The sequence below is a fragment of the Hippopotamus amphibius genome, chromosome 1, assembly GCF_030028045.1.
Source record: "Hippopotamus amphibius kiboko isolate mHipAmp2 chromosome 1, mHipAmp2.hap2, whole genome shotgun sequence".
Lineage (NCBI taxonomy): Eukaryota > Metazoa > Chordata > Mammalia > Artiodactyla > Hippopotamidae > Hippopotamus > Hippopotamus amphibius.
Window position 1 is genome coordinate 233613157 of NC_080186.1, and position 13459 is coordinate 233626615.

At 42.1% G+C, this 13459-nt stretch overlaps 1 protein-coding gene across 1 annotated transcript; it reads right to left on the reverse strand.

The window, feature by feature from the left end:
• Window positions 1–738: 738 nt before the first annotated feature.
• Window positions 739–9954, reverse strand: LOC130832327 (granzyme A). Its single transcript, XM_057700724.1, has 5 exons — window positions 9870–9954; window positions 7633–7780; window positions 5899–6040; window positions 2572–2844; window positions 739–1490 (listed from the first exon to the last, which is right to left on the reverse strand). Exons 1-5 carry the CDS (start codon window positions 9946–9948, stop codon window positions 1338–1340), a joined length of 795 nt encoding a protein of 264 aa, XP_057556707.1. The 5' UTR covers window positions 9949–9954; the 3' UTR covers window positions 739–1337.
• Between the last annotated feature and the right edge of the window lie 3505 nt (window positions 9955–13459).

Consider the following 13459-nt stretch of genomic DNA (forward strand, 5'->3'; position numbering starts at 1 on the left):
CAGACCACTCTTAACTTCAGATTTGGGGGGCTGTTAGATCCTTTTATGTTACTATTTCCAGTTTACAGATTGAAAATGGAGGCACAGGTTAATTCCCTGCTCAAGGTCTTATACCGTCTAGTGATGGAGCTGGTGTCTGACCTGTAGACCAGTGATCTTTCCACCAGTATGTTGTGATGTCTGAGGCATTCCATTTCATATTGGTCTGTCTAAATACAGGGCAGATCTCAGGAGGAAGACTCTGAGGGCTAATTGTGATGTCTGTTGGGAGTGTGAAGTATTTTTTTCTTTTCCCCCATCACTTTCTTAACACAGTAGACAGCCTTATTCTGTTATGAACCTGAAGAACCTGAAGCAGATGGTCTCATTTATGGATTTCTCCTTGTTTTCTACTAGATGTCGAACACTTTGAGGGCAGTGATCATGTCTTAGTATTTATAGAGATGGACATAATGCCTGGCAAATGGTGGGCCCTCAAGAAATGTTTGAGAAATTAAATTGGATAAATCATGGGGATTATTAGAGAATGAATTTATTATAAATCAGCTCTTTGGAGAAAAAGCACAATAAAAAGATGAGATACAGATGGTAGGTGAAAAAAAGCCATTTTTCTTTATTACATATCACAGTCTATTAAGAATAACATGGAACTAAGCTTAGTGCTTGCATATATAAATTGACTAGCTAAGGCAAAATACATATCAAGATATGGCCTGGACTGCAGCCTATTGGTCTATGAAATTTTATCTACTTGTAATTAATAAGTGATGCAATTGCCCTAAGCTATCTCTAACCTCAAATTCCAAATTTTCCAACTATCTAAAACACACACTGAGTCTTTCTCACTGTATTTATAATTAGAATTTTTGTAAAAAGTTAAACTATACAGAAGCATAGAGTAAGACGTGAAAAATCCCTCTTTATCTCTCTCCTACTCCCACATGAAATAGAATATCAGGCCCTAAATTCCTAAGGCCACAAATATTTTGGCGCTTCATTTGGAAGAAGAATATTCTAAATTTCCCTGAGATTGACTTCCTTTTAAGGATGAACACAAAAGTGAGAGTCCTTGATTTCTGAATAAAACAGTCACTGAACTGGGAAACTTTTTCTCAAGGGACATCTCTTGTCATGGATAGAGAACACGTGGTGAATCAGTCTTAGCTAATCGTGGAAGAGTGAAGGCAGGGGGTCATTTGTTTCATTGCCGACTTTATTTCAGTCAGGCTGTCATTTGTACACACGGTGAAGAGGGCTGTGAGGTGCTTCTTCAAACAGGTCAAGTTAAAACTCTCTTTACTTGGCTTACCTCAGTTTTCTACTTTGAAGAAGAAATGTTATATGGTTCCTGCCATGGTTTTCTTTATCCAGTTGAGGTATTTTTTGGTAAGGAGAATGTAGACGCCAGGCTTCTGGGGGTTACCGCACTTCCCAAAGGAAGTGACACCTCTGAAAACATTATCACATATCAGAGGACTCCCAGAATCCCCCTGAAATAGAAAGTCATGTGTCGTAAATAGGAGTGCTTTCCAAAGGTATTCACTTACCTTCTTAGTCATTCATTTACTCACTCCTCCACTCACACGTTGTTCCTCTCTTTCCTTATCTAAAGTCTAATTTTCTATCTCCTTTTTTAATTGTCTGCCCTCCACATCAATGAACACAGATCTGTTTATATTTTCCAATCGTTTCCCTTTTGAAAACGGCACTTTTGGAGAAGATGTGCAAAAACTCATTTTCACCCGTAAAACAAAGAAAGAATAACAAAGGAAGCCTTTAAAATAACTGTGAAAAATAATTGTCTCCTTCTGTCAACCTGTATCCCCTCTTCTTGGTCAGTAGATGTGAGGGGAAGAAACTGACTGCTGGGGCTGCCTGAAGGCATCGGCTGGGATCTGAGCCACGCCCAGCTCTGAAGGAGGACGGGCTGAGCCGTCTCAGACCAAGGCGTACGTGTGACAGTTCAAACAATTTTTAGGGATCTCTGCCAGGAGTCATCAACCCTATTTCATAGTCTCTCTGACCTTGCAAACCACTTCTGGGGCCGAACCCTGGTGAAGCCCGTTCTTGGCACACGGAGAGGCAGAAGAGCACAGGAGCTGGGAGTCAGACAGCCTCGGTCCAAGTCCAGGTCCACCGCACTGACCGCCAGGGTGTCTAACTTAGGGAAGTAACTTTCCGTGCCTTAATTTCCCTATCTGTAAAATAGAGTTGGTAATAATAGTGTCTATCCCATGGGGCTATTTGAGGATCAAATGGCATAGAGTATAGGACTTGATAAAGTTCCTGCCATCTGATGAATGCCAGCTGTCGTGATCAGTTTTGAGAAGGCTGAACAGCCTCCGTAATCGGTGGTTAAACGGCATGCTGATCAGTAGCAATGAGAGAAGTTGCCCTGGGCAGAAGGTTTCACCCGGGGCAAAGGAGCACACACCAGCCCAGTGTCAAGCAGACGTTCTTGCAGGCCTCGCAGAAAAAGTAACAACGATAGTCTGCCCTGTTGTTCGTAGGCACTCTATTTAACCTGATTTCCTATCGCTCCCAAACGGTTAAAAGTTTTAATTTACTTACTTCACATGAATCATCTTCCCCTTTTCTGCCGCCAGCACAGATCATGCTGAGATCAACAACTGGATTAAAATTATAGTGCTCGGCATCATTGCATGTTTTTCTATCGATCACAGTAACGTTGGCTTCTCTCAAGGCGTTTGAAATATTGCACGCGTCTTTTTTGGTGCTTCCCCATCCTGCCACTTGACACTTGGTGCGGGGTTTGACGTCGTCTTCTGGTTTCGGTAGCTGAAGTATTCCTACAGCTTTGGTCATAGTTGCTTTACCATCCAGCTAGAAAAGAGATAAGAGATGCAGTTTTAGGCAAGGAAACCCAGAAAACAGCTCTGACTGCAATAGGTATCTTGCTGATTTAGCACGTTCTTACGAAAGACGTGACCGAAGACATGTTCCAACCTAATTGACCATCAGTTATTGATTTTTCAAAAGTCATAGCACACCTTCTCAGGCATATTTTGCTAGGCTGGTTTAGGTAAACTTCAGTCCAGTTGACCTGTCCATGATGAAATTATCTTGGTGGTTGAAAATCTGTGTTGTAGAACGCAATCTTTATTTTATTCAGGTGGTCTTAGGTTTGTGAACTGACTGGTATCGAGACCAATGAAAGGAAGCCAGGCATCCAGCTGCAGTGGGGCGGGGTGGGAAAGTGGCCAGTGTCTCCTTTCTCACTTTAGGGGCCGTGTGGCTCCCCCACTTCTGAGCAAGTGCAAACCAGCCGCACTGCCTCTGGGGGCTCACCCACACTCTGCCCTCTCCTTTCACGCGCCGAGCCCTCTTCTGACTCACTACCTGGCTTCCTCTCTTTCTGAAACGTCAAGGCAAGGAGAGTAGGGAGTGTGATTAAGTTTGAGTAGAGGGTAGAGAAAGATGATTCGACTTCTTTCTTTTCTTCCTGCCGCAAGCTGTAAGGAGTCCTGGTATTAGAGACCTTCTAAAAACATAGGAGCACAGAAGCCAAGGCCACTGTCACACTGCCATCACTGCACTGCTTTCAGAACCCACTTCCTGATGGTAGACAGTCCCCACTTCCTGAGTGCCCACTCCGAGTGGCTGGTGTGCCCAGCCCCCACCCTGCTGACATGTAGAAAGCGAAATGGTCACAGTTTAAAATCTTTCCATAGGACATGACTTCAGATGCCCATGCGCAGTGTCTCTCCGTCTCTCCTCTCATGCTTTTTCACAGCCTTTATGCTTGTTATCCGGTTGGACGGACATGGTGGCAGGAGAACCCCCCGAAGACTTCAGGGCTGCATGAAAGGATCAGAACTGGAGTCGGGTTGCACATGCGTGCAGGCAGCTCTCTTGGGGTCAGGCGCACAGAGCAGTGATGAACACTTCGGTAGGTTTTCACCCTGGACGGTTAACCACGGGGAGCTCCTCACACCTTCCTTTTGATCTCTCTAGCAACATCACCCTTTCGGCCACAATGTCAGGAAGAGGTGAGAGGGAGCTTCCTGACTCTACGTCAAGACCACCAACACCTTGCATACCCTACTCACCCCACACTCTTGTAAAGGTAAGCTTTTTAGTTCCTGAAGGAGACTTGACAACGGCTACCGCTTTCTTGAAAGCTGAGTGCAGAACCTCTTCTCTTGATGACCTTTGCCACTGTCTGGCTTCATTCCATCCCTTATCCAAACTTATTCAGGAAATATTTATGGAGGGCTTACCATGTACTAGGAGCTATACTACCTGGGATAGGGCATAGAAATAAAAAGACAAAAATGTCTGTTCTTCGAAGCTTCCATTCCAGAGAGGGAGGCCGACAAGCTAAAGCATATCAGAAGTGGGCACCGCGGAGAAGCATGCCGGAGGGAAGCAGGCCAGGGAGCGGCCGCTACTGGGTCGGGGAGGGAGTTGCCTTTCCCTGCCCAGGGAGGGGGATGGGAGGCAATTAGAGTATGGGGAGGTGGGGTGACCTGAGAGAGAGGACCAGCCAGAGTCTCAGGACAGAGAGTGTGGGGGCCACTAATAGGTACTGAGGGGTAGGGAATGTGGGGAGTTTGCCAGAAACACACAGCACTCTAGGGCCCTCTCTAGACTCTTAATGATGAGGGTGCGTAGATCCCTTGAGCTTCCTCTTAACTCCTGCTGGGGAGGTTCCTCCTCAGCCCCCTTTGCACAAGTGTGAACCTTCAGCTCACACCCTGCCCTCCAGTTCTGCCTTTTCTATTATACTTTCTGCACAGCGGCCAGAAAATCCTTCTAGAAACACGTGTGATCATGTCACTGCCCAGCTTAAAACACGTTCCCGTGTCCCTCCTGTAAAGTTCACACTTCTTCCCATGGTTTACAATGTCTGGGTCCCCTCTTTCTCAAATCTCATGGTAACTTCCCTTTCTTCCCTTCTTCTTCCAAAAGCATTTTCCAGAAAGACTCCTCTTACACATTCTTCCTGTCTGAAAGGCCCTTTCCTCCTTTTTTCCTATTGGCTCCTGCACCTTCTCTAAGAAAGCTTCCCTGGACACGCCATGTGCTCCCGTAGAGCTCCCTTCTTTGTCACCTCTGTCACCGACGCATCACATACCGCCAGATCAGAGCTGTTGATGTATTTGTCTCTCCCACTAGACTGTGAATGCTTTGAGAACAAGACCTATTTATCTTATGAGGAAGAGAAAAGCTTACTGGCACTCATAGCTGGGCCACGATTTTTCCTCTTGATCACGAACGCTGTCATAGAGCACCAATATCAGACAGGGTGACCTTGAACCCAGGCCACTCCGCAGTCACGTTTGAGTGCAGGCAAAAGCAAGGTCATTGTGCCCACCCCAAAAATGACCAAACGCCCCCATCAACTAAAACGAGGGACTGCTGCTTCTTATCAATGCCAGCGTTAGCCTCCTACGTAAGATTCACTGAGATACTGCCATAGAATTACCCCACTTGCCGACAACGGTCAGGTCAGAGCAAACGCCTACTTCCTAGAACCCTCCTTTTCCGCTGACACAAGCCCGAATCTTAGGGTAAGCCCCATCTAACATGCTCTCACTGAGCCACACCAAGGTTCCTCATGGTGTCCAGTCTCCCTTGCAGAGCAAGAATCAATCAGTGCAACTAGGTTTGACTGCAGTTGAGTTGCTGGTGGCATTACCAAGTCAGATTGACAGGTCTTACCACAGGAGGACTTTTGTCAATATCTGTTAAACTGAACTGAATTCCAAGAGGGTGAACACCTGTGCAGCTGTGCTGGCTCCCACCCTTACGTCCTGGCATTAACCAACCACTGGCTACGAGGCCAGTGTGTAAAAACTAGTTTCAGGTTGAACTGATCAGATTTCAAAATTTTGCAATTTCAAAATAGTCATTAAAAAAAAAAACCATATTTACCTGAAGGAGTTGAAGATCCCCTTCAAATGTCTGTGGATCAAAGCATGGATAGGCAATTGCCTTTTTAATGGAAAATACTTGGTCGTATTTCTCTTTATGGGATGTAGAGTGGGCCCCAAGAATAACTCGAGGATTGCCCTTCCTGGAAAAAAACAAGGCCAATGTATCATTTACGTGAGAGAATAGATGAAATTAAGCATGAACTGAATTTATTAAATCTGATCAGTTGTTTCAGATGGTTTCCTATTTATAAACAAGCACACTAAAGCAGGGGGGGAATTTATGAGGCTTTTTTCTTGTGGTGTTTTAGCGACTTTTACCTAAAACTCCCAAGACATGTATCATCTTAGATGCTTCAACTTCACATCTTTTCAAGGAAGAAGCAATAGGAAGGGAATCCCAGGCCTTCTGGTAGAGGCAAGAGCACTGGGTTGGCAAGGCCTGGAGAGGTACACCTAGGGGCTGACCACAGAGGGCTGCTGCAGGAAGAGGAGCTGCCAGTTTCTCCATCTGCCTTGGACCTGTGGAATCAACACCTAATGGAAGAGACTCAACCCAAGATCTAGAGACTAAACCTAAGAATGAGAGCAGAGGTAAAGGGTTCGCTTTTCTGTGTTTCAGGGAGGTAGTGTACCTTGCTTAAGTCTTCAAAGATGACAAAGATGGAAAAGAGTCAGGCTTTTAATAGGTAGGACTGAAGAAATGAATGTTGACTTTATAGTGAAAATTTAAAGCTGAATCTAAACACACACACACACACACACACACACACACACACACACGCACACGCGCGCGCGCGCAAATAAACTGCCAGCCCCCAAGTCTAGTTTGTGAACCTAATGATAACTAATCTGGGAGAGGTGGGCACAAACATTTCTTGACTTGCTGGACAGACTTTGCACCAAGTGGGCGCGTTAATCCAGTGTGCCGGTGGTGATCTTCACAGTGTACATTGTGCCGAAGTTCCTACCTGATAAATTCTCATGTGACACAGCAATATAATGCAGATCTCTTTGGATCTTCTTTGTAGGAAGAGAGTTTTTAAGTCTCTTCTTTCATTCATGCAATTTATGCTAACGTGAGCAGGGAAGTAGTAGGTACCGGTTACCAACAACAGGTACTGATAAAGAAAACAGCAGCATATCCGTGTGATAAACATTGTTTTGACTTTCACATCCAATTAGGGTAAACATTAGTTTGAACCATAGGAAACGGCCATTACGTAAAGTCAAACAGTTAAATATCAGTATTTCTTATGGTTCAATCTAATATGTAGCAACATGGGATAACATTAATTATATAACAGTAAGTAAATCACTTGTAATCATAGAGAACACGTAACTTGCTCAACTGTGTAAAATATACTTAAGGAAGAAGCCTGCAACAAAATATAACAAAATATTAACAGTGATTGTGTGAGGTTGATAAGATTATAAGTGCTATTTTTCACCAATTTGTTTTTCAAAATGTTAATAATATTATTATTTATAGTGAAAAGAATTTTAAATAATATGAGAGAATGGTCATACATTTCAATTTTGTTCTGTAGGATCTGGCCTTTGCTTATAGAGATAAACATACTCATAGTATATGACATCGAATGTGCTTGCACCCTCTTCTCTCCATCCCTACCTAATTTTGGTTTTGGACTTCAGAGTCGTTTTCACAACCCCTGTCCCTCCCACCACAGCCCCCCAAACTGCCTGAGAATGAGAGGAGCTCAGATTTACTTACAGGCCACAGTGAGCAGCTGTCAGCACCCAGTTTTCTTTGATCAAAGCCCCTGCACAGACTTGCAGCCCTTGGATTAGAGCCATGTAGCGTCTTGTGTAAGGTGGCACTTCATTTCCTCCTATAATTCCCTCACAGGATACTGGAAAAACTAAAAGGTTGATACACAGTGAAATTCTATCTTACCAAGTCATGCTTCCCTCTGAGAAAATTCTGATATAATGAATAGATCCAGAACAAGTACGGAGACGTGTATTCTGTGTCAGGGAGAGAAGACCAAAGCAGTCCAGGTGGTACACAGTTTTTACCATTTTCCATGATAGCTCTGGATAATAGCATCTTGAATTTAAACAAAACTTCTCTTCCTCAAGAATTCAAAGCACCTTTAACATCATGTCTATGTCCTTCCTATCCCTGGGAGGTAGAAAATGTCAGGCAATAGAGTCTCTTTTCTTAAAGCTCAAAAATCAAAAAGATTAAAGACTTACCCAACATCACACAGCAAGAACAGATTGGGGAGAAATCCCATTCTCCTGTTTCTGCCATTACTAGTCTGTTCACTTCCTACTACAGGCTGCACTGTCCCAATCTTGGGTTGGACACTGTGTTATTGGCCTTAAAAATCTCAGTGTTTCATGGCGAGATTATTATTTGGAATGATGGTTTGGTAAGTCATATTAAATTCAAAGAAAAAAGATCAACAACTATAGTAGCAATCATAATGAAAGCATCTATGATTACCAGGCACTGGTTAGTTTTAGACACTGGTTCTGATGTTTGCTACAATGCAAGGCGGGTGTTATTATTCCCATGTAGAGATAAGAAACATGAAGTTTAGACACGACAACTACCTCACCCAATTTCACACAACTAATAAATAGCAAAGCAGTTTAATATAGTTCCACATCATGAAAAAAATATACTCTTTCCATTGTGAAGCACTGTTTGCCTAAAGCGGTGGCTCTGTACCTTTGTTATTTTTGAAATATAGAGCCATTTGAGAATCTGATAAAGTACAGGCACACATATGCATGTAAATGTTTGCACACAGTTTTGGGAGATTCACAGACTTCTTGATGCCCATCCGTGGCTTTGAGGCACTCATGGATCTCACATTAAGAATCCCAGCTCTGAAGGTATCATTGAGCTATGAGACATCATAGCCTGTGGTTAAGAACCTGAACTCTGGGTGCAAATCCCAGCCTTACTGCTTGCTAGTTGATGACTTCAGTAAATTGACTTCACCTCTCTGTGCCTTAGTTTTCTCATATATAAAATGGCCTGATAACAATGATACTTAAGAAAGTATATGTAAAACACCTAGAAAACTACTATACTTAATGGTAAGCTTTATTACATGTTGGCATGCACACACACACAATATTTCATTGGATTATTTTACATTGATGTTATCGCTTTCTTCACCAGCCCCACTGCTGGAAACAGACATTCACAAATACATTCTGAAAACCAAAGTTTTAAGATTTATCTGAGAGCTCTGACTATTCAGTTGTGTCTGTATGACTGAGCCCTCTGGTTAATAAGTAATCTATCGATCCCCAATTTAATGGCTTTGATGGTTTTTCACTTGAAGGTTTAGCTCTGTAGATCTGGCCTGAATTTATGAGAATCTCCAGATATAGTTAATGCTTTCTTATTTTTGCTGTAGACACAATAGGGTGCATTTTCATTTTAAAAAGCCAATATGCCATTTAGATAGCAAAGACAAAAGGTAACATGAAACATTATTGGAAATTAAGTTATGATTTCTTTTTCCCTTTTACACAATATTAAACAAAAATTAAAGCGATATAAAATTCTATTTTCTGGGCTTCCCTGGGGGTGCAGTGGTTAAGAATCTGCCTGCCAATGCAGGGGACACAGGTTTGATCCCTGGTCCGGGAAGATCCCACATGCCACGGAGCAACTAAGCCCATGTACCACAACTAACAAGCCTGTGTTCTAGAGCCTGCGAACCACAACTATTGAGCCTGTGTGCCACAACTACTGGAGCCCATGCTCCACAGCCTAGAGCCCGTGCTCCACAACAAGAGAAGCCACTGCAATGAGAAATCCACACACCAAAACGAAGAGTAGCCTCTGCTCACCACAACCGGAGAAAGCCCGTGCACAGCAACAAAGACCCAATGCAGCCAAAAATAAAATAAATAAATAAATTTATTAAAAAAATTCTATTTTCTTATAAGGAAAACTGAAAAGCATATGGAAATATGTCTTACCTCCAGGAATTAGAAGGAGACAAATGGCAGTAGGGAAGGAGAAAGGAAAAGGAATTCCCATGGCTTCTGTTACTCGCATGTGGAGACTGTTTCATTTCAGGCACTGACTTAGTAATATATAATGAAACACAAAGGATGTGGGTTTTTTCTTTTTATCTTTCTCTGCTACGTGGCTAGAGATTTTGGTATTTTATTACTGGAAAACATAGCTTTATTTTAGAGATGGTGTGGTTACTTATTTGCTTCACATTTCCTTCAGGGTTAGACCTGTCCTACCTTAAAGGGTAAATGTGAAGCCATGGGGACTGTGATAAATTAAGAACATTAAATAGAAAACTGCTCTTCTTTGGCAAACTTTTCACTTTCAAATATGAGTTTATTTTAAAAAGCTGAGAATTCAAGACTATATAAGAAATTATTTTGAAATGGCATCTTTAAACCTACTCTGTTGGGGGAAAGGACAGATATTTGATGCGTTCATTGTTGACGTCGCTCAGTAATCATCAAGGGAAAACTGAAGCTAGATTCTTAAAGCACGCCAGTCAACGATAGAAGCACTAAATGAAGGCACAGGTATTTACACACATGCAGAAATGAGAAAGGGACTTAGAGATATGACATCAAAGGCAGAAATTGTAAAAGAAAATATTGATAGAGTCAACGATGAAAAAGTTGAAGTTTCTGAACCTTAACACAGAAAACATAAAGCCAAATGGCAAACATTTTCAATCTACGTGACACAAATGGATATTTTTATAAAGCAATAAGAAAAGATGAACACCTGGAAAGAAAAATGGTTGGAGAATTTGAACAAGTAATTTACGAAAGAATAAATAAAAATGGCTCTTATTTTCCTAATCTATGGAGGAATGCGTAATCACATAGCACAAGTTATCAGTAATAAAAATGCAATTTAAAACATTTAGGTACTTATTTTGCCTGTCAAATTACTAAAACTTAAAACATACACACACAAAAACTCTCTGTCTTTGGAAATTCTCATGTGTTGATGGTATTTCAAACTGCTACTATCTTTCTGGAAGGCAATACATATGAGACGGTTATTAAATTTTGTATCATCTTTGATCCAACAAATCATATTGTGGAAATGCCTAAAAATTTACCAATAAGGAGTTCCATTGCATTATTGTTCCTAATAAGAAAAAGTTGAAAATAATCTAAATGCCTCCAAGTAAGGAATTAGGTAAGTGTATTAGTTTCCCATTGCTGCTGTAACAGATTATCACAAACTTAGTGGCTTAAGACAATACAAGTTTATTATTTTACAGTTCTGTAGGTCAGAAGTCTGACCTGGGTCTCCCTGGGCTGAAACCAAGGTATCAGCAGGGCTGCATTCCTTTTTGGAAGTTCTAAGGGAAAATGCATTTCCTTGCCTTTTCCAGCTTCTAGAGGCTGCCAGCATTCCTTGGTTTGTGGCCCCCTTCCAGCTTCAAAGCCATCAGTGGCCAGTGGAGTCTTTCTGGTTCTGACACTGACTCTCCTTCTGCTTGCTACTTCCACTTTTAAGGACTCCTGTGATGACATTCTGATAACCTGTCTATTTTAATGTGAGCTTATTAGCAACCTTAATTTCATCTGCAACCTCATTTCCTTTTTGCCATGTAAACTAACATTCATAGACCCTAGGGATTAGGCTGTGGGCATCTTTGGGTGGGTCTGAGCATTATTCTCCATATCATAGTAAGTAAATTGTAATTCACCTGTACAACCATTCTATGCAACCGTTAAATAGCACAGAAAGTGATCACAAAAATGCTGCTGTATCAGACACCTCTTGTGCGTCACCACAGATCCCCTTAGCTCACGTAATCCATGGACATCGGGACTTCTCTGGTGGTCCAGCGGCTAAGGCTCCATGCTCTCGAGGCAGGGGGCCTGGATTCAATACCTGGTCAGGGAACTAGATCCCGCATGCCACAACTAAAATTTCCTGCATGCTGCAACTGAAGATCCACATGCTGCAACTAAGACCTGGCATGGTCAAATAAGTAAGTAAATAAGTAAATAAATAAATATTAAAAATAAAAGTCCATGGACCTTGGTCACTTGTTCTTCTCCACCTACTCTGTGGAGACCAGTTCTGCATGGTCTTGTACTGTCTTGGACACCACCCAACAGCACATTCCCTCATGCTTGCATGATACAATTTCTGCCTCCCATCCCTGGACTCCACTGCTGCTGCGGAGATCTAGGGTATGGTGCAGAAATGCAGGGGAATTCAAGCCTTTGGGGGAAACCTATTGATTAGTAGGAGACGGAATCTAGTGGATAAATAGGCTATTCTTTGAAGCACTAATTCTTAGAGTTCTTGGAAGATAGTCTGAGCAATCAGTTTCCTGATGCCAAGAGGTTTTCTGTCCAGCCATGCACTCTTGTATTGTGCTTCCCCTTGACACTCCTCTTTTCTCCCTCCACACCACCTGCTACCTGCTTTTTAAGTACTCTGATCTCTAAGAAAGTGGTAGCACATAACCCCCCGCTCCGGGAGCTCAGGCTGACTGTTGGGAGTGGCACTAGGAGTTGGGAGTGACCTTGTAAATTTTCCCCACAAAGTAGGATTTGGTGTCGAATAACTCACTGATCTGGGGACCCCATTTGTGGTGGTAAGTGGGGAGAGTTGAGAGGCAGTGGGCTCTGTTGCTTCTCCTACCCTGTGATGTGAGATCTGGGTAGTCCTGTCCCCTGCCTCCCAGTGAAGGACACGTGTGGGAATGGGATTTCCCTGAAGGCGGGCAGGTGGGAGATGGTAATAGTAACCTCTTTGATTTTCTGAACTTTGAACTTTGAGTGAACTTTGAGTGAGAAGAGACTTTTATGAGGTTCCCACCAAATCTCTCTGGTTATAACTGGGTCATTTAGATGTGGTCTATGGTCAGAGGTTTCTATGTGGTAGATTTTCTAGGTAATGAAGCTACAGATCATTTTCCTCCCCCTGCCCCCCAACCCCCAGCCTTGCATCTCCTGTCACCCCACTAGATCACTCACCACCTCATTGTTGTTGCATCTACTGTGACCACTGGGAAGTCCCCTTCGTTTCATTTTTTTTAACCACTTTATTGCTATATAATTTCTATATCACGCAATTCACCCATTTAAAATGTGCAAGTCAATGATTCTTGATATCTACCTATTAATTTTTAAAATTGTGGTTTTATATACATATATCATAAAATTTGCCATTTTGACCATTTAAAATATACAATTCAGTGGCATCAATTATATTCATAATGTTGTGCACTTATTACCACTATTTTCAAAACTTTTTAGTCATCTTAAACAAAAACTCTGTAATCATCAAGCAATAACTCCCCATTTCCCTCTCTTTCCAACTTCTAGTAGCTTCTAATCTACTTTCTGTTTCTATGAAATTGCCTATTGTCAATATTTCATGTACCATATTTGTACTTTGTCTTATTTCACTCAGCATAATGACTTCAAGGTTAGTTCAGTAGTAGCAAATATCAGAATTTCATTCCTTGTTATGGCTGAATAATATTTCATTGTATATATATATATATATGCCACATTTTGTTTATCCATTCATCTGTTGATGGACTTTTGGGTTGTCT

Bases quoted from the DNA above. Each gene is read 5' to 3' on its own strand.
- LOC130832327 (XM_057700724.1), bottom strand. From the start codon at position 9,948: ATGCGAGTAACAGAAGCCATGGGAATTCCTTTTCCTTTCTCCTTCCCT. The intron at 2,845-5,898 runs GTAAATATGGTT...TCTCTTTTCTAG, and splicing joins GGGATCTTCAACTCCTTCAG to CTGGATGGTAAAGCAACTAT. The intron at 1,491-2,571 runs GTAAGTAAATTA...TTTCTATTTCAG, and splicing joins GGGAAGATGATTCATGTGAA to GGGGATTCTGGGAGTCCTCT.